Source organism: Enoplosus armatus, chromosome 11, assembly GCF_043641665.1.
Source record: "Enoplosus armatus isolate fEnoArm2 chromosome 11, fEnoArm2.hap1, whole genome shotgun sequence".
Taxonomy (NCBI): domain Eukaryota; kingdom Metazoa; phylum Chordata; class Actinopteri; order Centrarchiformes; family Enoplosidae; genus Enoplosus; species Enoplosus armatus.
In genome coordinates this window covers 17,286,270-17,313,444 of record NC_092190.1, presented here as the reverse complement: position 1 = coordinate 17,313,444, position 27,175 = coordinate 17,286,270, and the positions used below count along the sequence as shown (strand labels likewise).

The following is a 27,175-nucleotide window of genomic DNA, read 5'->3' as shown; positions in this document are numbered from 1 at the left end:
TCCAAGTTGCAGTGACGGTGGAAATAAAAAGAACTTCAGGACATGATCAGCAGTAATAAATGTCACAGGACTGGGCAAAACAGAGAGACATTTTCTAGTTTGTTCCTCCTACTTATACATCATATGGTTAAGCCGTTCCTTTTAGTCTGAAGCCAGACAGCATTATGTTTTGACACATACTCTGCATTGCACTCCGATTTCTTTTTGAAGTCATAATCGTGATGTGAAGAAATTGAGCAGCCTGATAGATCAGATTATCACTAAAGAAGGCTGTTCATTTCTGTAGGCTTCTGCCGTTGACAATCCTTCAGGGGCATCGATCAGTTGAAGCCACTTTCAAAATGAGGGGTTTTGATCTGTCTTCTTTTAGGGAGCAGAAATCCAGGAACATTACACCCTCTACTGTTCTGACACCTAATATGTGTAACAACATAGAATATGCTGCACATAGTGTTATTTTTGTCCCTGTGATCCTTGAATTTTTGGCACATCTTCTAGATTGTTCCAGACGTGGAAAATAGTGTTTAGCACATGCAGAGAAGTGTTAGAGGAGTAATTTATGCAGGGAATTCTGGTTTGATGAAGCTGAAAGTGAGAGCCAGTTCAGTGTGTCTCCACCACTTATTTATATCAGAAGATTCTGGAAACTTGACGCTAATAATGCTCATGTGGGTCAGGATTAATGGCTGATCAGTATACCTATTATGCTATTGAATGCAAGCAAATAGTCATAATTCCAGTACATTTTTAATACTGGCTCTCTGATGTTGCATATAATTAAGGCAAAGTAACTTCTCAACATTATTACAAGCTGTATTCTACAGGCTTCTTACACCACCAATGACAGACTTTTGCAGATTCACTTCAAAACACTTTCCAATAGTTTCAATGTCACTTTTATTTGTAAAATGATTACATTGAAAAGTAATAGGCATTGTTGTGACTTCACAGAGGCTCACAGCACTAACAAACACACAGTTTATTTAGTGCACATGCATCATGCTTGATTCAAAGCCCTTACAATAATCACGGTTCTTTGCACTTAAACTCAACTTGTCGACATGATCTGAGGAAACAGTCTGATTTGGATGTGAGGTTTTGTTAGTCCATCCAAAACCACCATAATGTGCTGTGGTTTTCCCTTCAGGCTCCAGAGAGGCTAATAAAGTAAACACAAGCTATTAAACCAAACACAGCACACACAGTGTATAGCAACACACACATACACACGCGCACACGCGTGCAGAGTGTAGTAAAAGCTGAGTGGCACAACAGTGCACATCACGGCTGGTTTTGAAGGCGTTTGTAGCCGTTGACAAAGCAGCAGAAGCAGGTCTTGTGCAGAGACAAATCCACTGATAAAGCTGTCGATGTTCAGAATCTCAGTTTGATCCCTTCGTCTTCTCTATGGAACGATTCACTCTTGTCTTCCATATTACAGAGTGGTACTTTTTGTGTGATACCTAATCAAATACAATTTATAAAATCCTAAATGTTAAGTTGATCTGGATCATTCTGAATTCTATAAATACTAGCTTACAAAACCGTGTAAAGGTTGATGCTAAAATGCCGTTCGGCTGATAGTGATTGTAGAATCACCCAATGTTCCCCCAAACATATCAGATCCTGTGTTTGTAAGCCAGCATTGTGCAGTAAAGATACAGTCCATCCCACCCAATGACACATTACAGCTCAGCACGTTACAAGATCTTCAAGCCAATACCTTACATTAGTGGGGTGGACATGGAATCAGGCACTACTCTTTTCCCTCTCTGCCCCACCCCCCCTGCCGTTTCCCTCCATCCTACTTGACAAAGTGCAGGGCCTCAGCTGCCACCACGGAGCCTTTGCTGCTGTCGAGGCTGGTGACCAGCTTGAAGCCTGATTTCAGTGCTAACATCACTGTCTCTAGTTTCAGACAATCAAGTGTGCACAAGAATGTGCTGTCCTCCTTCAGTACGAGCCGCGAGCCCGGCTCTGACTTGATGAAGTGGCGGAACTGGATCACGTTGGACGACACCACAAATTCTTCTGGAAAGCCGTCCAAGCGGCTCTTGGAGATCTGCACCAGCCGCGCTTTGACCTTGTCGATGAAGACTGGGTCGCTGCAGTACACCTTTAGGCCCTGCGACCTCTCATGGCTATCCGTCACCTCCAAAAAGGCGGCCTCCCGCTGGGCCGCCCTCTGAGTTTCCCAGTCGACCACGGCTTCCACCAGTTCACTCAGACGGTAAAAATCGGCCTCCCGTCGCAGGAGCCCCGCCTCCCGGAAGTCGTCAGGCAGCTGGAGCTCTCCGGTTCGGAGATAGTTGAGCACATGGCGAAAGACTGGACCATCTCTATCGATGAACGGGTTGCCCATGGAATCAGTGTGCTGAACCGGCTTCTTACCGTTGGCCAGCTCTTCGAGAAAGGAACCCTGGTGCTTGGCAAGGGTGGTCCGGTGGGCCGTGTACAGGAATCCCCCTACGTTGAGGGTGATGGTGCCTGAAGAGGGCTTCTTGAAGCTCTTGCTGGGCTGCAGCAGGTCCGGGTTGATGTGCCTCAGTTCACTTTCCATCCTTCTGAGGTTCCATTCCATTCTTCAGTCACCCTCTCCAGCCTCGACCCAGCCTCTTCAGAGCTGGTGTGTGTGCCGTACGAATCAAGTCTCTTTTTTTTTTTTTTTTTTTTCTTCTCTTTTGGATCTGGCTGTGTGAGTCTGTGCTGTTGCTGCTGAGAAAATGAAAAGGTGTTGTCAGCCGTCGTATAGTGAGGGTGAATGTGTTTGAGAGTGTGTGATGATGCTGTCTGGCAGAGGAGCTACAGTGAACTGGGAGCTGAAAACAGACTGGCTCTCTGTGCTGCTCGTTGTCCCTCCTCTCTCTCTCTCTCTCTCTCTCTCTCTCTCTCTCTCTCTCTCTCTCTCTCTCTCTCTCTCTCTCTCTCTCTCTCCCTTTAGGAGTGGGTGGGCAGACAGCGTCACATGCAGGGAGGAGAGAGAGAGAGAGAGAGAGAGAGAGAGAGAGAGAGAGAGAGGGAATATGAGAGCAAACAACAGAGGAGTACGAACTCCAGGAGCTCTTTCTTTCTTTCTTTCTTTCTTGCTCTCTTTCCCTAATTATCTCTGATAAAAAGAGAGATCTAGCAATTAGCACTAGCTGAGCTCTAGCAATTAGTGCACACACACACACACACACCCTCCTGTCACCAGATGGAGGGGGGTTGCTTCCATAATTCTTGTGGCGTGAAACTGTCTCAGCTCGTGTGAGTCTGAATGTGAAACTCCCTTTTGCAGCCAAATCCATCTGTTTACCACACAGCACGACATGTGAACTGGAATCTGTTTGAAAAGGAGTCCAGTTTAATTTGGGCGTTTACTAGCGTGCTTTTTCTGTCTCGTCTCTGGTTATGACAGGGGAAAAAGTAGAGTGCTTGTCTTACTTATGTAAATGAAAGCAACAGGTAATGCATTTCTGTAAATGTCTTTCTTTCTTGCATGGTAACGAGCAGTCCTCTGATTTCACGAATGCTGCTTGTGTGTGTGTCTTGTATGTGCGCTGGCTTTGGGGTCCTGTGGAGGAAATGGACCAATTACAGTCAATGGTGGTCTGGTCATGAAGGACAGGTTTTGAATTGGCTAATGCTTCGGCCTGTAGCCCCCCTCAGGGGAACTGCGCCAGACTGGCACAAATGCCTCATACAACCACTGTGTGTGTTTCACATGGCAGTGTCTCTCCTAGAGCAGATGTGTAAAAATGTGACTCACTTATTAACTGTGTGTTTCTTGTGTCGTAAGTAACCTTCATTTTGCCATATTTCATGTCCCTCAGTGTTTCTTCAGGCGCCATTTTATAAGAAATTACAAAACCATGGGAGAAGAAAGTAGAAAATGGCACAAAACAAAATCCTCCTTTGTTGAAATCTCAGTATTGTCCACTAACTTATTGTTATTTCTTATACACACACAGACACACACACAAAGACAAATGTACAAACAAAGGCGGACAGCCTGCACACTATGGCTGTGGTTAAGGAAGTGGAGCAGGTAGTCCACTAATCCCCGGGTTGCCGGTTGATCCCCAGCTCCTCTTGTCCATGTGTTGAAGTGTCCTTGTGCAAGACACTGCTACCGATTGGCAGGCCAGCGCCTTGCGTGCAGTCTGTGTGTTTTTTTTCTTTCGTTAAGGTAGAAAAGCGCTATATAAATGCAGTCCATTTACCACAAATGTGTACCACAATATCCTGTTTTAGAAATATTTCAGTCCAGATGGTTTGTAACCTACTTTAGATGGAGGGAGGCAGTGCCAGTCATTTTGCATAATCTATCAGCACTTGTACAGGAGTCTGGCAATGACAAAATACCTGGGTTGTGGCAGTATTTGTCACCGCAGGGCAGCAGAGACAGTGGGCTTGATTTGCAGGGAAAATATTGTTTATTAAATTACTTGGCTGTACTGAACATTGCATAAAAGAGTAGCAGGGCACTGGGTTGAAAGATTAGATTTAGGGCTGCAACTTTTGATTCTTTTCATTGTCGATTAATCTGCAGATTATGGTTTCACTTAACTTAGTCTAAGTCTTTGGTCTATAAAACATCAGTAAATTGTGAAAAATATCCATCCCAGTTTCCAGCAGTCCAAGGTTACCAAACGCTGATGGGTGGATGCAACTTTCTAACCAGTGCTGCATATAAGTTCACTCATAGGTCGGTAAGTGTTTTACTTTACTTTACTGTGGGCTGATGGTTACTTCTTATTTTGTGTGTCAAGCCAACAATGCTTTTCTTCCAAAGACCAGCCTCTTACTAAGCAGACAGTTTAATGAGGTGCTTTGTGTTCTGGTCCACGTCGGTGAGAAAAGCTCAACGACCGTATGGTTTCTGTGATGCTCAGATCTGCCCTCTTGGCACCCACAGTCCTACCTTTTTCATTTAAAGTCCTTTATCGTGACCAATGAGATATTGTACAGTCATTCTAAAACACATCTCAGAAGATGCTCTTTGTCTCTGTATTGCACCCGACTAAACCCTAACCCCAACAGACTTAAGCAACTTAACAGACCACACTAGCTCTCATAAATGAGCATTTTTAAATGAAAAGAAACTTGAAAGATTTTAGTTTTAAGTTTGCAAGTAGGAGGAAAAGTGAAGGACTTTTATCTTAATTTTTACCCTGATCACTGGATGTACATGTATGGTTGCTTGTCTGTGTGCAAGAGCATGAAAAACATATTCAACATTGCTATTGCTCTTTTCCCCAACAAACTAAATATGAGTTAATTGATGACACTTTGTAGACTGCTTCTTATCCTTTAAAAGAAACAGTGAGCAACAGGTGTGTCACATATGTGTAACAGGTTATCAACTAGTTACACCTCAGAGCTAGTGCTGTAAATGGAGGAATGATTGAAGATTCATTAAGATAAATGAAACACTTGATTCAAACACAGTGACTGCAGCAATAATTGATGTGGGTTACTGAAATGCTGCTTTTGTTTGTGTCTGCGCATGAGTGTTTATCTGGGAGAAGATCCCAGAGTGACAGCTCTCTCTGTCTCTGCTGCGATTTTCTAATCATAACCGATTAGTGGTATCATCATCATCAACAACACTCAATTGGAATTGCAAACGAGGCCAAGATGCAGCAGAGAGGATTGTGGGAGGTTTGACCTGCTTTCTGCCTCCTGTTCATTAAAACTGGCTCATCGAGGACGATCGTTATCTTCAAAGTCAGTGAGAATCTGTTTGTCACAGCTGTTGTGTGTGTCTCTTTATCAAAGTGACAGCTTCAGACGTTTTAAATGAAATTTCCCAAAATGCTGTGAGGAAGGACTCTCCTTCCCTCTTAAAGGTGGTGAATTATTCATAGAGCTGCTCCAAGAGCTTGTGGTGTAACATGGAGTCACTGACTGCTGTGAAGCTGACATGGCAACCACTTAAAATAGGGTCTCAGAGCTGTCAGTCTCTTGCTTTATTCATTATGGAAGTCTATCTACTGTCTGCGTGTGTGCTGGAGGTAAAGTTAATCTGAGAGATCAAACTGATCAGATATCAGCATTTTATTTTTTAAAAATCAGACACATCTCCCTGGGTCTCAATGGTGCATTAATGTCACATGGTCTACATAATAGACTTGAATGTTGAATTTTGATATTATTATATTATATATTATGTTAAAGTGGTTTGTATCACTGTAGTAACAGTGACTGACTTCTCCTCTAGTGCCACCATGAGGTTGACATTTGTGGTTTTAAGTGAGATGCCTTGGCAACTATTGAATGGATTGCCATTAAATTTTGAACGGACATCGACGTGCCCCACAGACTGAATTGTAATAATTTTGGTGATCCCCTGGCTTTACCTTTAGCGCCACCATGAGGTTAAAATTTGAATGTGTTCAATACTTTATATCGTCAACAATCTATCACCAAATACCTGCAAAATTAATGACATTCCCATCAGCTTTAGCTCCATGTTGTGTTTACTGCTAATAGGAAAATGTTAGCATGCTAACACGCTAAACTAAGATGGTGAACATTATACCTGCTGAACATCAGCATTATGAGCATGTTAGCATAAGTTGTTGTTTTGTTTTAGTTTACTTGACGTTATGAGAAGGAGTACATGATATCACACACAACAACAAAAATGTCAAGGATGACACAATAAGACATCAAGATAAACTTTCATTGTGGTCCTTGATGTGAAGACGGCAAAGGTGGCATCATACTACCAACAAACCAACACAGTAACTACCTATATCATCATCATCATCATCAAGTCAAGTCAAACATCAAAAAAATTTATTATAAATTATAAAATTGCACACAGATTCAAAGGTATGAAGGTGGTCTTTGAGATGTTATTAAAAATATTATGTAACTGTCGTCCAGCCACATCAAACATGAAGCCATTTTTAAAAATTTCTCCATAATATTAAAATACACCCTGTTTACCTGGCACCATTTTGAAAAACTTGCAAACAGCCAATGAGATTTTAAGGGTAAGAAATAGACCTACAGCAGTCCAGTCCACTAGTAATTCAATTGTCCACCAGCTTTCTCTGTGTTAGTTGCACTTTGAAGCCCACTTGTTGCATATGGATGCTGCGAGTCCATGTTGAAATCAAAACGAGTGGGCGGAATACATTTACAGACATCGGAAAATCACTTCAAAGTTAATGAATGGAATCATTAAATTTCCTTAATGAAGCAGCCTCTGGGCTTGGTAGAGATGAGCTCTAATGGAAAATTATATTTGGAGATCCAATCAGTGACTTCACCCCCCCCCCCCCACCCCCTCCTGTTGCTTCCTTGTTGTCATCATGTGTAGGCAAGGCTGTCACTACTGTGTGCGTGTGTGTAAAGGAGAAAGCAAAGAGTAAAGAGAGTCTATATGTTGCATTTTATACCTGATAGAGTAAAGGGCAGTCAGATGCATGAAATTTGATTGCTAGATCCCCCATTTCTGGAGGGACTGACATATTAGGATCAAGTTACGCCAACGTCCATGTGCTGTATGCATAAAACTCTGTGCATGCAGAAAGACACAGAAATGCAAACACTCTCTTTTAATCAGATTTCTAAAGCAGTGCATATGTACATTTCTGTTTTATACATTTCAATAATTATCCAACTGGATGCACATGCACAAGCCTGATTGCCACTCCTACAGCAGTTAACAGCAGGTGGATGTAGGCACGTCCAGTTAGCACATCAATACTTTCTTTCAATACTGTCTTTAGACTGGTCAATGAAAAGAACAGCGGTTACACCAATTGAACTTATAAACCATCACCAGCCGTGATATCAGATTGGTAATGAGGTAGTTTGCATTGCTCATATTGAAACAGACTTCAGAAGGGCTTCACAACAAAGGATAATATGGCAAGGTCATAAACACAGGAAAATAAAATTATGCCTCTAAAGTAAATAAATAGTTGACATGAGCATGGTCTTTTAATGAAGTATGTAATGGGTTACATGTTATAAGCACATGTTGTCTATTTTTCCAGTTTTTTGCAAATTGTTCATATTGTAGTCTTAAAATAAAGGTCAATTTCTCTATACACTTTGTTTCATTTACAAGTGCAGCCCAGTCATCCTTTGTTGGAGGGTTTTCCTGCAGGCATTTCAGTGTGGTGGCTTTCTAGCCTGTAGCCAAAAATATTTTAAGGAGATATTCATTGTGTTTGTCTGAGATTTTTTAATCTGACTATTAGCAAGCTCCTTGTTAGCTCAGTGGCTAATGGGACAAAATGTTTTATTCGAAAGATGTTGATTTCTGTCTCCTTAACTGCGGAACATCGCACTCCAACAGAGGAGGGTAAATGAAAGTGAAAGGTGCAACACATCGTATGCACACAGCACTATCTTTTTTTTTTTTTGAATAAACACCTGTTTACATGTGCATGATTTTTGTGCATATGCATCTTTTATACACCTGACCCCGTGTCTTTCTAAAGTCTTTTAGAAAGTTTAGATACAGAAGGTCACCAGGCTTCAATCAGATCTGAGGCAAGATCCGAGGCAAGGAGGTGTTGTTTTAGAGAAACAATGAAATCATGCCAAAAAGTCTCATTGGAGAGTGAGCCTGAGGCACAGTTACAGAAGCCAGGGTCAGGTCTTGTGTTTGTGTCAGATGTTTTTTTTTGAAGACACTGAATGGAGCGTAAGGCTCCAAAGAAATCAAAGAGGCATGAGTATGTTTTCAAGTAAACCTCGCAAAGAAAAAAAATGGTTTTACAATACTGAAGAGCAGTGTCCATGTTACATGCTGGTCTTTGACCGACGCATTTGTATTTGTTGCTCTAACTCTAGTGTATGTAGGCTCGGTGTGTTTGAGGCTGATGTATGGTGAAACATAGATGAGGAGGGATAGTTTATCCAGAGACGGTGTTGGTGGATGGAGGCCTGGTGGGCGGCAAGCTGTTTGTTGTGTTTAACATTAGGAAGGTCAGAGCCTTGAGGAAAGGGCCTCGGAGCAGATGGAGAGTAAGAGATGAGCGTGAGGGGGTGGACGAGTGACCTCCTCTCCCTCGCATCTGTCTCTCTCTTCCTCTACCACCTTCACTCGGCCATTTTTCTCTGCTCTTAAAGAATTAGCTAAATGTGTGATGCCTTTAAGTATATGTATGCGTCTTAAATACAGCAAATACAGGTCTTACCTTTTCCAGCTACCTGTTTATGTATGTTTTACTGATTTCCCTTTTATCATACTGCTTATTCATGTATATTTATTTAATTCATGAATAAGATTACCGCTTTTTGGATTTAATTCTGTAGTCTTATCCTGATCTCACTGTATTAATATGGCACACTTTAAAAAGCTCCACTTACGTACTCTGCTGGTTTGTTTTTGGTGTCAACATTATAACAAGACTGAAGCCAAGAAAATATGCCGGCATTACCATGAAATCACTGTGGGTATCATCTCAAATTCACAATCATCAGTCAGACTCTTATTTAGTCTCACCGAAGCATCTTTTGTTCTTCCGTTCTATGTTTATTGAAAGTTTGAAACTGAAAGAAACAACTGCTGAAAACCAGACGAGACAAGACTCACAGCTCCGGAAACTCTTGCATCCGAACCACAACAGAGTCGTGACATAAACTCCTGAAGTTTGATTCATTTATTTATTTATTTGCTGAAGGGCCCAATCATGGTGACACCAGTTGATGGATAGCTCCACCCAACACCTAATGTCTTACGGTGCCCTTTGGACGAGTCCTTATGTTTTTGGTGAACTCCCTCAACTTTCTTGTAGATCCTCAGTGGCAGAGATACAGACGGTACAGACTGTAACAGGCCCTGTGTCAGATTTAAGACATGATTGCTGAACAGTTGTCGGTCTTATTCTTACTGTGGATCATCACTGAGTAGTATCTAGGATGTAGGATGTGTCTGCACTTGCTTGCTCTTGTTTTGACGTTGTTTGTGTTAATTTCAGACCTCTGTAATTTAGAGTATGACATGATTGGCAGGCAGAGAGCAAGTGTGTGTGTGTGTGTGTGTGTGTGTGTGTTACACAACAATGTGGGAGAAGAGTGAAGTGCATATAGGCTGTTATCTCTCTGCCAATATTTTGTTCATGTTTTGGAAATCAAAGCACATACATCCAAACAGCAGCTAGAAGCTGCTGCTCAACACCACCGCGTCCAAATTTACACTTTTACTCAAGAAGTTCAACCATGAGAGCACATTACTACAGCTGTCAGCGGTGTGTCGTCACAGAGCTGTACCATGACTTTCTCTTCTCTTTCTGATGGTATTCTCTCATTACAGGTGGTATAACGTCATTATAGGAAACGGAGGATATCACCTGGACAGGGACTTGCCTTTGGTCCCTGAGGAGCGTGAGAATTTTTCAAATAAACACAGAACAAGCCATCATGGAAGCTGTCACGCCAAAATACCAACCGCTCCAAAAATTGTAAAGCCATGATGAACACTAGTTCAACATTTTGGGATATAAGCATTTTTGCTCTGTTGCAGAAAGTCTCAGCTGGTTGCCTGGACACAGGGAAGTTTCTGTTTGGTGCCCAACATAAAACCACAACTTATTGTTTTTACACTTCTGTTTTTGTACAGATTAAACAAACGAGATAGAAGGTGTTAATTAGCGAGATTTAGAGGTGCTGGCAGGCAGATTTTGTTACATTTGGACAGAGCCAGACTAGCTGTTTCCAGTCTTTGTGCTAAGCTAAGCTAAGCTAACCGTCTCCTGGATGTAGCTTAATATTTAAAGGGCAGACATGAGAGTGGTATCAATCTTCTCAACTCTCGCATTTCTCCAAGTGTTAAACTATTCCTTTAAGTCAAACAAGTGTTGTTTGTCTGGACCACTCGTAAATGTTGTTCCTACCTAAGAAAGAAGTCACGATAAAAGAAAATTGGTGGCAAATTCTCTTCAATCACCTGAATGAATCTAAATGACAGCAGGAGCAGCTGCCCGACAGAATGGAAATCCACCATGTGGCTGCATGGAAACAGATGTGACGTGATGTTAGGTCTCAGCCTCAGCTTTTCCTCATCAGATAGATGTGATCAAGTCTTTATGCAGCTCTGAATAACAGGTGCGTGGGAGAATTAGGATACTGGATGTCTGCTGAAGGTGTGGACCAAAACACTGATCTAGCACTTAAGAGTTTATAGTGAAGCTAACGTGCAGGAGTCTACTATTTATCTCAAGTGTTCATCCCACACACAGAGGCCTTGAGCTACACATGCTGTGCTCCGTCCACATCCCATGCTGGTCCTGTCTCTCTCCATCTACAGTATATGTGTCTTTTCATGTTTACAAAGGCACTTTCCTCCTTCATACGGTGTCCCTCTGGAGGGAGACAACAGGGAGACACGAGTGGCAGGAGGGAAACTGTCCTCATTTCTTTATGGCCTCGGTGAAATCAAACAGGGTGTTCGACCGTGACTACTGGGCAACAGGGATGTTGGTGTGTGTCAGTAGTCCCGTGCGTGTGTGCACACATGTTTCTTGCGTGTGGGTGTGTTTTTAGACGTGTTGCTGGCAAACGCTCTGGCACTCACCAGCCAATAATTGCACATAATTGCATCCATTTGTGGAAAAGGCAAAGATGAACATTAGTGAGATCTGTGACACATACTGCAAAGCGCTTGTCGCCTCAAGATTAAAGACGGACTCTTGCATGACACGTGATGTCAGGTGGCGTGTGATGGTTACTATGGTGACTGTGGCAGTTGCACCTGCATTTGTTCAGCTGTGGTTAACACTGAATACATCAAGGCCTTTTTTTTTTTAAGATAAGGCTGATGAGTCCATGGCTCCTCCTCTATTTATTACTCTGTTGGAGAGAAGGCTTGAACTATAGTTTATCCTCTAGACCCTCATCTCACTAAGCTACACATAATCCCTCCTTTCTTTTTTTATATTTTTATTTTTATATTTTTACCTTTTTATTCTGTTTTCTAGTCTTTTTTTTCTCACCTTGTATAGGTATCTGTGTTGGTATGTGAGTAGAATATGCTGTGTCCTTTTTCTATTTGTTGAAAAAAACAATCGCCAACCAATCCCATAAAAAAACAATGAATCCTACTGAAAAGTATTGCCTCTATAGCCACCAAATCCTGGTACTGTGTATTTTATAACTCCATTGTTGTCCTAAAACTATTAAAAACACATAAATGAGCCACACTGTTGCACTGGCTGATATGTTCCTTTTATTACAAATAACATGGGAACTGTAGTTGTTTCTGTGTCAATACCACATACACATGCTGCTGCAAATACTTAATCCACAGTTGAAAATAGTCCCCAACAGTTATTGAGAGATGGACTAACACATTGTGGGTTTTGGTCTTTTTTGTGGTGTTTGTTGACGTTAAGAAAAAACAAGCATAAGATCGGCCTTATCCTTTACGTTGGGAGACGGGTCAGTGCAGCGACCAGCGCGCTATTTTTACATGGAATAAATAAATAATTGCCATTTTTTAATCAAACTTAACTACCACTAAATTATTTCTCCACATTTCTGGTATTCCAATCATAAATGGTTAAAAAGTGACTTTACAAGCACTACTTCAATAAATGGAGGCCTAAATAATTAATGAATAGAAAAATGTTCCAGTGTCTGAGCAGTGAAGTACCCTTAAATTTAATTGTGGTTCGATCTGTGCACAGTCTGAAAAGAGGTTTCTTGTGCATGTGCGTACAGACTTACATATTTTTGGTAATATATGCAGGGGGAAGCGTGAGGACAAAGGAGGGGATTGGCAGGTATCCCTAGAGGATTTACCAACTCTACAGGAGTTCACACCTGAGGATCCTCAGCTGTTTATGGAAATAGTAAGAGAACGTTAAAATAAGTTTGACAGTTTCCCTCCTCCTCAGGTCATCTGGGCCTGTCAATCTGTTCATCATCAGTGCCTCGCCACCTGTTTGTTGACCCCTACAGCTCCCTGTAGACTTCCTCTCTCTCTCTCTCTCTCTCTCTCACTCTCTCTCTCTGTCTCTTTCTCTCTCTCTGCTGGCTTTTGTCGATGCCAAATCATAAAACAATGCACAATAGACCGAGCTGCTGCCAATATAACGCCAACGCTCACCAACTGGACTCTGCCATTTCCTGGACAGTCGATTCAAAATTTGCAAAGGAAAAAAACAAACAAACAATGAACGCGGCTCCCAATACTGCTTTTTTGTGAAATATTGAATCAGTTGACCTCTTTATTATTAGTAGTAAAATCAAAACCATATGAGAACTTTAGAGGACAAATGTCTCTTTGGCAGAACTGAAATGTGTGAAGGGGCCCCAGCCAGTCACTGCTTTTTTGTCCTTTTGGTCATAAGCCAAAAATATTCAGAGCCTCTGCTTTAATCTATAACGCGTTGTATTTTATAATTATATATTATATTTGTCATGTATTGTTTTCATGTAAAATCTTCTGAAAAGTAACAAGTAACAAAATTGTACTGAAGTTTGATTAAAAAACGGCAATTATTTATTTATTCCGTGTAAAAGTGGTGTGCTGGTCGCTGCACTGACCCGTCTCCCAACGTAAAGGATAAGGCTGATCTTATGCTTGTTTTAATAATTGTAGTGAAGCAAAAAGTACAATATTTCCCTCTGAAATGTAGTGGAGTAGAAGTATAAAGTAGCATGAAATACACAAGTACCTCAAAATTGTACAGTACTTGAGTAAATGTACTTAGTTACTCTCCAGCACTGATCAGTCTAACTCTCCTAATTATACACTTTTGCACATTTGTTAAAAATAGAAAACTAAACTCGATGACACGTGGTTCATGTTAAGTTACTTTATTCAGCTGTAGAAGCACCACTTACTGCAATTACAGCTACAAGTTCTGCCAGCTGTGCACACCTGGATGTGGGCAATTTCCTTCTGGCAGATCCTCTCCTGCTGTGTGAGATTGGATGGCGAAGCGTTGGTAAATCGAGGTCTTCACGTCTGAACACAGATCTTCAGTCTGGTTCGGCTCAGGTTTGGGCTTTGGCTGCTCGAAGGCATTCAGAGACCTTTCAGAAAGCCTGTCCAGCGTTGTAGTGACTGGGTGATTTGTGGCGTTTGTATTAATGAAAGGTCAAATCTGATCATGTGGCCATGTGGATCTTGTCCAGGTTTGCCATATTTAGGATGATCCCAAAGCAGTAAGTGAGTGGAGGAAGTGGACTTTAAAACACAGGTGTTATCTCATGAAACTGAACGACCTGAGACTAAACTGAGAGCACATGTTAGGGATGCCTGAAACATCACATGTATTTGTAGTCCACAAAGAAGTGTCTCTATTGTGTCCGACATTATAATGGTCCTGCATGACAACCTTGTCTGTGTTGACACTGTGGTGCTGTTACACTGTATTGCATTATATGATATATTCATCCATTCTCAACAACACTACCGCAAGAAGTGGACCAGTGAAGCTGCAGAGGACCTGAAGGCGTGTTTGGACTGTACTGACTGGGATGTTTTCAGGACTGCTACCAACAGTCTGGATGAGTACACAGAGGCTGTGACTTCATATATCAGCTTCTGTGAGGACTGCTGCGTACCAACTCGGACCAGGGTGAGTTACAACAACGACAAACCCTGGTTCACAGCAAGACTGCGACAGCTGAGGTTGGAAAAGGAAGAGGCGTTTAAGAGTGGCAACAGAGTGGAGTTTAAGGAAGCCAAGTACAAGTTTAGCAAGGCGGTGAGGGAAGCTAAACGACTGTACTCAGAGAGACTACAAAACCAGTTCTCCTCCAACGACTCTGCTTCTGTGTGGAGGGGGCTCAGGCAGATCACCAACTACAAGCCAAGAGCCCCCAACTCTGCTAACGACCGACGCCTCGCCAACAGCCTCAACGACTTCTACTGTCGCTTTGAAAGACAATGGGACAGTCCTGACACCATCCCCCACACCATCACCCACCAGCTCCAGCCCAACAGCCCCAACCCCCTCATCACACCTGGGGCTGAACTCTCACACCTCCTACCACCACAGCTGCCCCCCACAGCGCCCCCCACTCCTCCAGCATCGACACCTCTGTCTGTCCTTGAAAGAGATGTGAACAGGCTCTTCAAGAGACAAAACCCGCGTAAAGCTGCTGGACCAGACTCCATCTCCCCATCCTGCCTGAAGCGCTGCGCCGATCAGCTGTCTCCGGTGTTCACGGACATCTTCAACACCTCACTGGAGACATGCCACGTGCCAGCCTGCTTCAAGGCCTCCACCATCATCCCCGTCCCCAAAAAACCAGGGCCCACAGGATTAAATGACTACAGACCCGTCGCCCTGACCTCTGTGGTCATGAAATCATTTGAACGCCTGGTCCTGTCCCACCTCAAATCCATCACAGACTCTCTGCTGGACCCCCTGCAGTTCGCCTACAGAGCCAACAGGTCTGTAGACGACGCCGTCAACCTGGCTCTACACTTCATCCTCCAGCACCTGGACTCCGCAGGATCCTATGCCAGGATCCTGTTTGTGGACTTCAGCTCTGCCTTCAACACCATCGTCCCGGCTCTTCTTCAGGACAAGCTCTCCCAGCTCAACGTGCCTGACCCCACCTGCAGGTGGATCACAGATTTCCTGTCTGACAGGAAGCAGCACGTGAAGCTGGGGAAACACGTCTCAGACTCGCGGACGATCAGCACCGGCTCCCCTCAAGGCTGCGTTCTTTCTCCACTACTCTTCTCCCTGTACACCAACAGCTGCACCTCCAGTCACCAGTCCGTCAAACTCCTGAAGTTCGCGGACGACACCACCCTCATCGGACTCATCTCTGGAGAGGATGAGTCTGCCTACAGGTGGGAGATTGACCACCTGGTGACCTGGTGCAACAGCAACAACCTGGAGCTTAACGCTTCAAAGACAGTGGAGATGGTTGTTGACTTTAGGAAGAGCGCAGCCCCACCCGCCCCCATCACCCTGTGTGACTCTCCAGTGGACACTGTGGAGTCCTTCCGTTTCCTGGGCTCCATCATCAGCCAGGACCTCCGGTGGGAGCTGAACATCAGCTCCCTCATCAAGAAAGCCCAACAGAGGATGTACTTCCTGAGGCAGCTGAGGAAGTTTAACCTGCCACAAACAATGCTGGTTCACTTCTACACCGCCATCATTGAGTCCATCCTCACCTCCTCCATCACCGTCTGGTACGCTGCTGCCTCCACCAAGGACAGACGCAGACTGCAGCGTATCATCCGCTCTGCAGAGAGGGTGATCGGCTGCAACCTCCCATCTCTTCAGGACCTGTACTCCTCCAGGACCCTGAGGAGAGCAGGGAAGATCGCTGCCGACCCCTCCCACCCCGGACACCATCTGTTCGACCCCCTCCCCTCTGGCAGGAGGCTGCGGTCCATCAGGACCAAAACCTCCCGCCACAAAAACAGTTTCTTCCCCTCTGCAGTCAACCTGACAAACTCTCACTGACACCCCCCCGAACACTACCGCAAGCTATACGTTATATTAACGTACATCACCCCTGTCCCCACTGCGTTACATTAACGCACTCACCCCCTACTGGACACTTTATCTGGACACTTTACTTTACTTTATTCTGGTCACTGCACTGTTTGTTATTTATCTTATCTTATTTTTATTTTTATTCTTATTGTTATTTTAGCTTTTATATTCTACTTATTTGTTATCAAAACAATAGCACCTTCAGACCACAGCAAATTCCTTGTAATGTATGTTACTTGGCAATAAACAGTTTCTGATTCTGATTCTGATTCTGAACAAAAACTATGATAAGATAAGATTCATAGATGCAGGATTCATTGTTCATTGTTCATTCACTGTTAGCTGGGTGTACCTGATAAACTAGCAATGCAGTGGATGCTAAGAAGAACACAATGTATTTGAGCTGCAACTAATTATTATTTTTATTATCGATGAATCTGTCGATGCTTTTTCAATGAATAATTGGGCGAATAAAATGTCAGAAAATAGTTTAAGTTCCCAGAGTATAGATGACATCTTCAAAACCCAAATATATAATGAGTTTTCAATGACATAAAACAGAGAAACTTTCTGGTTTGAGGAGCTGGAACCAGAAATCATTTGGCATTTTTGCTCAAACAAAATTGTCTTTGATTCATTTTCTGTCGTCCAATTAAACAATTGATCGACTAATTGTTTCAGCTCTAGAGGATGTTATTTCTTTGCTCATAAACGTTGCACAATATGATGCAACACCTGGAAGAGTAAAGGGTCACTCGGAGGTGTGGCGAGAGCACAATCCCACATTTCACCCGCTTATTTCTACCCTCCCTCTTAGTACAGAGAGCCTCCACTGCTGCTAGTGAGACTTCATGTGGAGGGACACGCTGGTTCCATGCAGCGCTGCACAGAGGACTGTCCTCCTGGCGCTTTGTCCCATCTCTGCCGGGCTCCGTTAAGAGTGAGCGCTGGGTCCTTGGTCTCCTCCGTGGCTGACTTTGGCTGAACATGTGTGAACGTGCGTGAGCCTTTCTAACGGCATATTCATTCATGATCATGTCATATTGGAAGGACGGTAGAGACGGGATAGATTCCCATGTTTACGACTTGCGAGCGCTCACAATCACCGCACATTTCAAGATGGTTGTATGATTGCAGAATTGTGTGAGGTTAGAATGTATGTCCAATACATGTGTGTTTAATTACCTTGAAAGGTGGACCATGGTTGATGTGAGGTGTCCATATTTCTTTTTCTCTTCAAGCACCTCTGTATTGTTAAGTGCCTGTTCGGATATATTGGAGCTTTTAGCTGCTATATGATATAAAAATGCCATGAATCATGCCCAATTTTCTCTCTTTTTATAGGGTGTTTTGCTCAATAGCAAAAGTATATATAAGTTATAAGTTAACTAAATGGAGTTTTTATTCTTTTTTTCCAACAAACTGTGTGTGTGTGTGTCTGAATCATGATTGAGCGGCTGACTCACTGTCTTTGTTGTAGGTGAAATCAGTCTGGAGGGGATGGTGGTGCACAGAGCTGAATGCAGACCGGTCGTCAATGACAACTACATGAAGCTGAAGAAGTGAGTGAACTTTGAAAATGTTGCAGTTTGGCAAGATCAAATTACGTCGCATCAGATGAGGTGAATTGAAATGTTATTGTGCCTCATGGTTGCGTTGGGTTAGAATAACGGGATATAGGATATACTGTAAATTAAAATACAGCAAATGGATGTTATAGACAGTTTCAAACAAAGATACCAACACTCAAACGATCAAACTGTCCAGTTTCAATATTTTAAAAAAGCACAGCAGCTGTTACTGGCACTGGATAACAACACTTTGTGCAAAATATGAAAGTTTCCCATCAACTTACACCCCTCTATGATATGCAGTGTGTTACAGTCAAGGACTGACAAATGATGAATTATTCTTAAAATGAATGGAATAATGAACAAAACTGTGCTGTTGAATTCGCTTTTTTCACCCCTGGACAACACAAAACTGTTCGAGCGCTGCAAATGAATTCCAACAGGAGCAGAGAAGTTGCGGCTTGTTGACAGAGTCATCGCTGCAACTGTTAATTTGTGTACACTAAACACTCGAATCCACTCTGTGTGTTTTAAATGGTTTCTGTCTCTTCATTGGAATCCGTTATTCCAGCTAGTTAGTGGATGGCATTGCTATAGCAACCGCATCACTGTGGCAGATGCACTGCTACAATACAACCCAAGGCAAACACACACAACACAGTTTGCTTTAGGGTGTGAGCCAGCAAATCACTACGTTACAGGAAAGCACTTAATGACTGGCAAAGAAGTGTTCCCTCCTTTTTAAGATTTCTGTGCTGATCATCTGGTTGGGATCCTCCTGGGACGTTACAGGGTGCTACTGTGATGTACTGTAGAGTACAAACTGAACTTAGATTTGTCCAATTGTGTTTAATTTCTGATTTGACTGGACCATCTTCACTTTTCTCTCCAGTTTTATTATCTCCCATTTGGATGGCAGCTGATGAATGTCCCTCCATCATGGCAGGCTACAGAGTATGCAGGACATTATGTTGTCATGGTGGCGTGTGTGTGTGTGTGTGTGTGTGTGGACACAGTTCAAAAACAGTTGTGGTGGAAACGTCACTACAGGTTCCTATTGTAGATGAAGTGATCACATGTAGCACTTTGCCACATAAATGTGCATATTAAAGAGGAAAAACTGATTCAAATAAGCATCTGAATGCTTTAAGATTCATAATTCAAATCATATTCGGAGAGTTATGTTTTGTGTTTCTTAACATACGGAGGATGAAATGACTCATCTACAAAGAAATGAGAGAAAAGACGAGAGGTGTAGAGATTTAATAATGGCTTCATCTGTTCATGGTTGATCTATCATTACGAATATATCATGGTCATTATGGCAGGTACATCGGGCAGCCGCATGTGTTCAATGACTGGCCGAGTCAAGACGAATGACAATCTACAAAAGATAAATAGAATATCTTTGGACAGAGCAGCTGCCGTTACTTATTTGGTTAGTTTCACCTCAAGGTGCTGACAGTTGCCTCCCTGCCAACAGGCACATCTGTCAGCAGAGATCACAGAAAACACAAAGCAAACTGTATCTCTCTTTGTGTGTGTGTGTGTGTGTGTGTGTGTGTGTGTGTGTGTGTGTGTGTGTGTGTGTGTGTGTGTGTGTGTGTGTGTGTGTGTGTGTGTGTGTGTGTGTGTGCGCGCGCGCGCGCGACAGGCTGCAGATTAAAGAGTCCACCAAGCCTCAGCGTTTGTCACAGCAGCTGGAGAGAGCCATCACTACCGTCTTCAAGCCTGTGGCCAACCACGATTTCAATGTGAGAAGTCATAACAGCAAGGCTGTATACATGTGAACCAGTTTGATATAATAACGTGTTATGACCCATTTGATAAAGTGATATTGTTACAAAATGATTGAGTAGACAGTAAAAAGCAGTAGTTGCACTTGTTGCAGGGCTGAGCTGCACAGCCCTGAAGAAGTCACATGTAGGTCTCACAAACCAGCTGCTGTTTGTAGATATTTCGTGATCACCACTGTTTTTTCAACTAACAGCTTTAAAATGATTTTTTTTTAAAGAGACAATGTTACACGTCAAGTTCAGTTTACTCATCACAGAGTATTCTTCAACCTGTGAAAACGTGTTTCTCTAAAGACTGAGACTGTCATAGTGATGTCATCTCTGCTTGCGCTTGGAGACTACTTATTTTGAGTTGAAAGCTTGTGTTACAAACTGCAGGATTTTGAAAGACTTACCAGGCAAGGAGGGTTTTAACAAAAGATGTAGTTGAGTTGCAGCATGGGAAACGTAGGCTCCAGTGTTTTGGGGACTTGACCTATAGTTGAGACTAAAAGGCAGGATATCTCAGCCTCCACTGCTCTGATTTTGACTTTTCATCTGTTAACTTCATGAAAGTGCAATACTAAATCGCTGGAGTGATGTTAACGTGTAAATATGCTCCACACAATTAACAACAAGTACAATTACTGAAATAAAGAAAATACACAGTATGTGTAGTAATGTTTAACGCAATGTGCAGATTTAAAAAACTACTAATAAATATCAACTAAATAAATTTTTTCACACTTGTATGGATTGTGATCAATTTGTGACATTAGAATCAAACCAGATTAAGTGTCATTATGATTAATATTAGTCGTAGTAATATTCAGTATGATTCTCAGGTGGAGTATGAGAAGAAGAAGAAGTCGGACGGGAAGATGGTGAGAGCTGAGCGACAGGTCGTGTTGGACATGCTCTTCTCTGCCTTTGAGAAGCACCAGTATTACAACATTAAGGACCTGGTGGACATCACTAAACAACCTGTGGTGAGGAGCGCACACACACACACACACACACACACACACACACACACACACACACACACACACACACACACACACACACACAATATAGCTGGAAAGACCAAAAAACAATACACCTGCCCACTATCCACCTTGCTTTGTTAAATTTGAACAATTCGCCCACGGCATGACGTTCATGCCTGTTCACACAATCTTTTGTGGCTGAAATTTGTGCCAACATGTGTGTGCACGCACACACACAAACATGGGATGAATTGATACAGTGCAGTGGATTTGTTCCATCGAACAGCAGAGAACAGCAATGTGTAGGTGCTGATGAGACCTTGAGGTCCTCCTCTCCCTCTGATTGCATCTGATTGCATAACCATCGGCTGAGTAGGAGTCAAACGCCGCAATACACTCCGCACCATCATTTCTCTCCTAAAGCACTTGGCTAACACTCAAATTAACTGAACTAAAGTAACCGAAATGCCCATTATGAAAAGTCTTGAATCACATCCCTGTTATTCATCAGGTTCAGTGGGCACGTCTCTACAAGCTCAACAGGGACCCCCAGTGGTGGTTGGAGAGTATGGTCTCTCTCACACAGCTCCTGCTCTGTGTTGGATTTATGCCTGTTCAGGAAACTTAACGGTACCGTAACTACAGAAATGAAAGATCTTAGCAGGTTAAATGAGAAGCAAAGCTGGGTGTGTGAGTACAAGCGGGGTCACAGGGAAACCACAAGTTAGTATGAAATAGTATAAAATTGGCCAGGCATTTTATTCAATCTCATACATTCATTCAGAAAGCAGACAGGGACTGTCCCAACATCCAGCCAGATGGAGACAGCACTTACCGCAAACCACTCGAAGGAAAAGTTAAAGGAAAAGCAAACTTAAAGTTAAAGGAGAAGTTTGCACATTTGGGAAATGCGCATGTTTGCTTTCTTGTCGAGAGTTAGGTGAGAAGACTAATACTGCGCTCATGTCTGTACTACATGCAGCTACTGCCAGTAGCTGCTTAGCTTGGAAGACTGGAAACAGGCAGAAACCAATAGCGTTTACCAAGAAATAATCTGGCACATAAGCCCTGGAAAACCACATTGGGCCATTTTTATTCCTTGTTTTTTTTTACAAATTAAACCACCAAGATGCAATGTGTTGCATTCAAGAATGTACTTAAGTAAAAGTACAGAATTAGCATCAAAGTATACTTTAAGTTTCAAAAGTAAAAGCTGTTTCCAGTCTTTATGTTTAAGCTAAGCTAACTGGCTGCAGGCTGTAGCTAATGCTACATATTTGCTGTACAAATATGAGAGTGGTATCGATCTTCTCAACTAACTCACGGCACAAAAGTGAGTGAGAACAATTTACCAAAATGACAAACTATTCCTTTTAAAGCAGTAGTTATACACTTTCTGGTAAGAAAATGATGCTGCATTCACATGCATTTAGGCAGACGGTAGACAGCAAACCGGATATCGTTTTAGTGGAGAACAGACAGTAATAAGTGTGGTATCAATCTTCTCATTTTAATCTCTGCCAGAGAGCAAACAGAGCATATTTATAAATGTCAAACAATTCTTTTAAAGATCTCTGCTGGTACACCATAAAGACGGTGTACCAGGGAGGAGAGCGTATAGCATCATATGTGACAGCTATAGGGAAACAACAAGGACCCTGGACATTTAGTTAGATGAAGATTACAGTTTTCTACCTGTGTTATGTGTGTTTTGCTTGATGCAAATTATACACAAAAACATGTAACACATCTGTCTAAATATATCTGACCATATATCAAATAAGACATATATAGGTGGTTTGTCTCAATCTGTTTCCCCAGACCTACCTGAAAGAAATCATGAGGGAAATTGGGACATACAACAGCAAGGGAGCCCACAAAAGCACCTGGGAACTGAAGCCAGAGTACCGACACTACCAGTCTGCTGAGGAAGAGGAGGAGATGCAGACTGTCTAGTTCCAGCGAATTCCTCCGAGCTCCTTCAAGTTGAATCAAGCTGGTTGATGTTTGTAAGGTTTTTCTGTGACTTCCTGAATATCAAAAAGGAAATACTGTTTATCACATATGCAGGTCGGATGTGATGTTTTTGAGTTCATTTGTAGTCTGCTAATAAACGGACGCATTGTTCACAGTGATGGATTTCATGGAACTTCGAAGTTTTTGGAAGTTGAGGAATGAATAACCAGCAACTGTCTGGAAGTGGAAGGTGGAAAAAAACACACATAAAAGGGTTATTTCGTTTTTTAAGTTAATCACAGTTGCTTTTTGTGTCTGTCTCTCTGAACCTTCTGTGGCTGAATTGGCAGCAGTTTAATTTGTATGGGTAACGGTAATGTGACCAACACTAAACATTGCACATTCATGATACATTTCCATACTGTACTTGACATTACTGTTTATTTTCCAAAGCATGTTGTACCAGACAGCTAATGGCTTCCCTGCATATTTTAAACTCGTTAATGATATTAGTTACACCTGTGTTTTACAAGTCTGACAAGTCAAAACATCCTCTGTGGAAAAGCTCTATTCAACTTTAGTTTCACTACAGATTTTCCCCTTTTGTGTGCTGAAATCTGAAGTAGAAATGTTATGAAACATGTTGTGGTAATGCGTATAATTTAACTCCACGAATTGTAAATTCAACTTGTGTGTGGTCATATAAAATACCAAAAGTTACACAACATCCCACAAACATACAGCAAAACTGAAAAGTGGTGGTACTAGATTTTATTTTCAAATTAAACCAGAAGTCTTCACTGTAGATGGAATCTTATTTAATGCAACCATAAACAAAGAGGTCTGAGGAGGTCAACCTGTATAGGTCATTGCTAAAACAGTATTCAGACAAGAAAAGATCTTTCCTGCAGAGTTTCACCCACTGTCCTGCCTTTTACTTTCGAACCACAAAAAAAAAAAAAAGAATATGGGCCAATTCCTGGGATAAAAATCAAACACTGCAAAAGCCAAAAAGAAAAAGTTAAAAACTGTATTCAGTGACCAATCATGTTTGATTCACCCAACCTTTGGGAGTGGTGCTGTGGGACGTAATGTGACTATTTAAGAAATTGTACAAGAATGTTTCTGTTCAGTCATGATGCAAAAAAAAAAAAAAAAATAGTGCTCCCTCGGTCTGCTCTTGGGGCCATTTGGGAAGCAGCAGCAGCCAATTGAAAAACAGATGTAGTTCCAGGTAGTTACTGCAAGAAAGAGGAATACACATTAATACACTTCATCTACCAAGAGTACTCCACCTCCTGTGCATGGAGGGGGGCAAGGAGAATACTCTGCCTTACTCGGATTTATGGAGTTTCCAGATTGACAGATAGCTTTACTTGTTGCTGAAGTAACCACCATTAGCTAGTTGGCCGTGCAGCTAGCAACCCTGTTAAGACTAGCTGACTAATAGGACCTGCTAACAGGGCTAACAGCATTTACAGTTGCCAGTGGTTAGCGATTACTTTAGCAACAAGTGAAGCCATGTGGCCATCAAGAAACTACCCAACTTTGCTTCACAACTGAAAAAGCACTTTCCACAGACAAACTGAACGACCAATGCCTGTTTTTCTACAGCTTCATCTCAATGAATAAAAACCTTGCTTGCTTCATGACTTGAGTACTTACACATTTCTCAACCAGCAGACCATCTTTGAAGAAAAGCATGAATGGTGTGATGCCATCGTCACGGTAGTTCAGCAGTCCCACCATGCCGCTTGGGTCCATAGACTCTCCTGTGAAAAACTGCAGGGAGACAAAGACAGCATGTCAGAAGACAATAGCCAAAATTGTGTTTTAAACTTTTAAGTTTTTAAAGAGATAGTCTCATAACTTACTAGAAACTATGGGGCGTAGTTAAATAGACAAGGCAGGGTAGCCCCCCCCCCACCCCCAGTTAGCTGAGTTGACTGGGAGCTTCTTTAAGCATTAATGTCAATATGGTGTGTGACTCCGTTTACCTACCTGGTAATCTTTGATGTTAGACACAATCTTCTTGACTTCTGGTGTGACGTCAGCCATGAATTTCTCCACTCTGTCTGGATTGGTCTCTTGCAGCTTGGCCTTAATGCTGGACATGAAAACAGTGATATTCTTCAGTATTTGTCATGTGATCAAGTTTCCCTCATATTTAAAATCTGAATGTCCTCTTCCTTGGTGCATTGAACCTTCAGCACCGATACTCACGCCTTCACGTAGTCTTTCACGTAAATCATGTACTGCTTCTTGTCGAAGCCCGTCTCCTGCAGTTTGTGGTTGAGTATGATGTCTACACCAGAAATGGAGGACGAGTCAGTGATCTCGGGCGCTTCTTCAGCAGAGGCGTTGGCCCCAATTAAAGCTTCGTCAAGCCTGTCTGTCCTGGTGACGGTCTAGAAATTAGGGGGGGGCATTTATGGGTGGATTAGTGAGAACATGATAGATAAGGCAGCTGGTGAGCAGTTGAGGCACATTTGGCTTAATGGTGTGGGGATGAGCTTCACTTCACCTGTTAAAATAAGCAAAAAACTTGCTAGTAGTTAAATTTTAAATGTGCAATCCAAATGGGAGCCTAGTATCATTCCCAAATTGATCAGTTTGGTTTTTTTTTGTTAAACAGGGACTCTCACTGAAAAACTTAAAATCTGATGTCACAGGGCTGTTAACTCATTGGCTTTGAGGCTTCGTTGTTTCAGTCAAGTTACTGATGAGGCTAACTTAACTTACTTCCAGTAACATGACTCATTCCTTTATGTGCTTAACGTCATGACTGCAGTGATGTCATGTAAAGACAACGCCATTACAGGTATGAGTCACAAAAGGAGCACTGACTACATGACACATCACACGTATAAACCTGAATCTCAGGTGTGGGACAATAAAGTGGATCGTCACGGACAAGTCTAACAAGTGAAATATGTTGCTTCATGCAACAGTTAATATGATGATCTTGTCCCATTAATACTGGGCTGTTCTGTGCGACTAGAGGGCAAGCTGCTTTAAAAAAAAAAGGTGTACTTGACTCTAGATGTATTAAAAGCCATTGGGTGGCATTCGTTGCCATCTTCACAATTGTACATTTCTCTACAATGTGTGCAATATATTTCTTTTAAACTGACAAATGTATCCTCATCAAGCCATTTTTTTCCCTCGTAGGTGGCTTTAATTGGAACCTGTATGCTTTACAGGTTGGTGAATCATCTTAGCCTTGATTTGATATAGTGGATGTGCCAATGACACTAGATTTACTGGCAAGACCTCTTTCCATTGTGGCCTTGCATTAGGCCAACCATGTGGAAAGAAAGCCCTCCAGAGTCATACATACCCGGATCCCATCTACATGAGCATCACTAACGTTAACTCACCTTTCCTTCAACTTCATAGAAGATCCCACTCTCAGTTACTTTGACTTTGAAGGTGTCCGAGAACATCTCATCGTCTGCGGGAGGAAACACTGTTACCGCACTTATTGAACACAAAGCAAATCTCCGGGCTAGCCTCTGGTTGCGACATAAACTACAAGATACATACACACTGGGCAGCAAGATTACATTCCTCAATATACACCAATGAGCGTTATCATCTTGATCTGCAGCTAGTTTTAGTGATTAAATAAACGAGATCGAAGAAGCCGCGCTTTGTGCCACATTTCCCAAGCAGCGATGCTAATGCTAATTCTAGAAAAATCTGCTAGTCAAGGCATTTCCCCATGAATAAAACCGCAGCTGGTAGCTACGTGATGCCGAAAGGCCACGTACGCCACGCTACTTTATCATGACTAACGTTACATTTATATCCCAACCCCCCGTCTTGTACCATATTACCGCAAATGAGCGTCCCGTTAAGATTAGGCACACGGTAGACACACTTTATCACTTTTAGTCAACTTATTGGTAGTTGAACCACGGCCAAAGCTAAAAGCTAACTAGCTAGCCATCAGGGTGGCTAAAAGACTCGAGTTTTGGTTAGCACTGGCTAGCGCTAGCTTCCAGTCGATGATAACACGCGATGGCTAACTAGCTAGCTAGCCCGGCCAACTATCTCCAATAAGACAACAGCGCCAAAATAACCGCCTCGACTGTAACGATGGCTAATGTACATGAAAGAGTACATAACACGTGGTTACTTACTGGTGATGATGCACTTGTAGACGATCATTCTGCTGCTTCGGTGTTAAGTCGTCCAGAGAGAGAGCGTACGCTTGCCGCCCCGAGAGCACAGGAGAGGAAAAAGACAGATCAGGCCGCGAGGCAGCGTATTTACATCCTGCTGACGTCACCGTGGGTCAGCTCTGGCTCTGAGCTTTGCTGCCACTTTGACTTGGTGGTCGAAAGTGGTACTACATCTATCTATCTATCTATCTATCTATCTATCTATCTATCTATCTATCTACCTATGCATACATACTCTGGTATAACAACTTACTATCTCATAATTTTGACTTAGTA

The 27,175-nt window shown here is 42.4% G+C and overlaps 3 protein-coding genes across 3 annotated transcripts in view; 1 reads left to right on the top strand and 2 right to left on the bottom strand.

Annotated features, from left to right (window-relative positions):
- Positions 1 to 22,712, top strand: part of LOC139292668 (general transcription factor IIF subunit 2-like) — a 38,104-nt gene extending 15,392 nt beyond the window's left edge. Inside the window, exons 5-8 of the mRNA XM_070915030.1 lie at positions 17,902 to 17,983; positions 19,647 to 19,746; positions 20,613 to 20,756; positions 22,578 to 22,712. Of these exons, the coding sequence (XP_070771131.1) occupies positions 17,902 to 17,983; positions 19,647 to 19,746; positions 20,613 to 20,756; positions 22,578 to 22,712 (461 nt within the window). The remainder of the gene's footprint in view (positions 1 to 17,901; positions 17,984 to 19,646; positions 19,747 to 20,612; positions 20,757 to 22,577) is intronic.
- Positions 1,805 to 2,581, bottom strand: kctd4 (potassium channel tetramerization domain containing 4). The gene has a single exon (XM_070914887.1). The coding sequence runs from the start codon at positions 2,579 to 2,581 to the stop codon at positions 1,805 to 1,807; it is 777 nt and encodes a 258-aa protein (XP_070770988.1).
- Positions 22,713 to 23,468: 756 nt separating the features above from the next.
- tpt1 (tumor protein, translationally-controlled 1) lies at positions 23,469 to 26,972 on the bottom strand. The gene is made up of 6 exons (XM_070914305.1): positions 26,858 to 26,972; positions 26,093 to 26,166; positions 24,936 to 25,120; positions 24,714 to 24,819; positions 24,378 to 24,494; positions 23,469 to 23,953 (listed from the first exon to the last, which is right to left on the bottom strand). Exons 1-6 carry the CDS (start codon positions 26,883 to 26,885, stop codon positions 23,951 to 23,953), a joined length of 513 nt encoding a protein of 170 aa, XP_070770406.1. The 5' UTR covers positions 26,886 to 26,972; the 3' UTR covers positions 23,469 to 23,950.
- Positions 26,973 to 27,175: the final 203 nt, after the last annotated feature.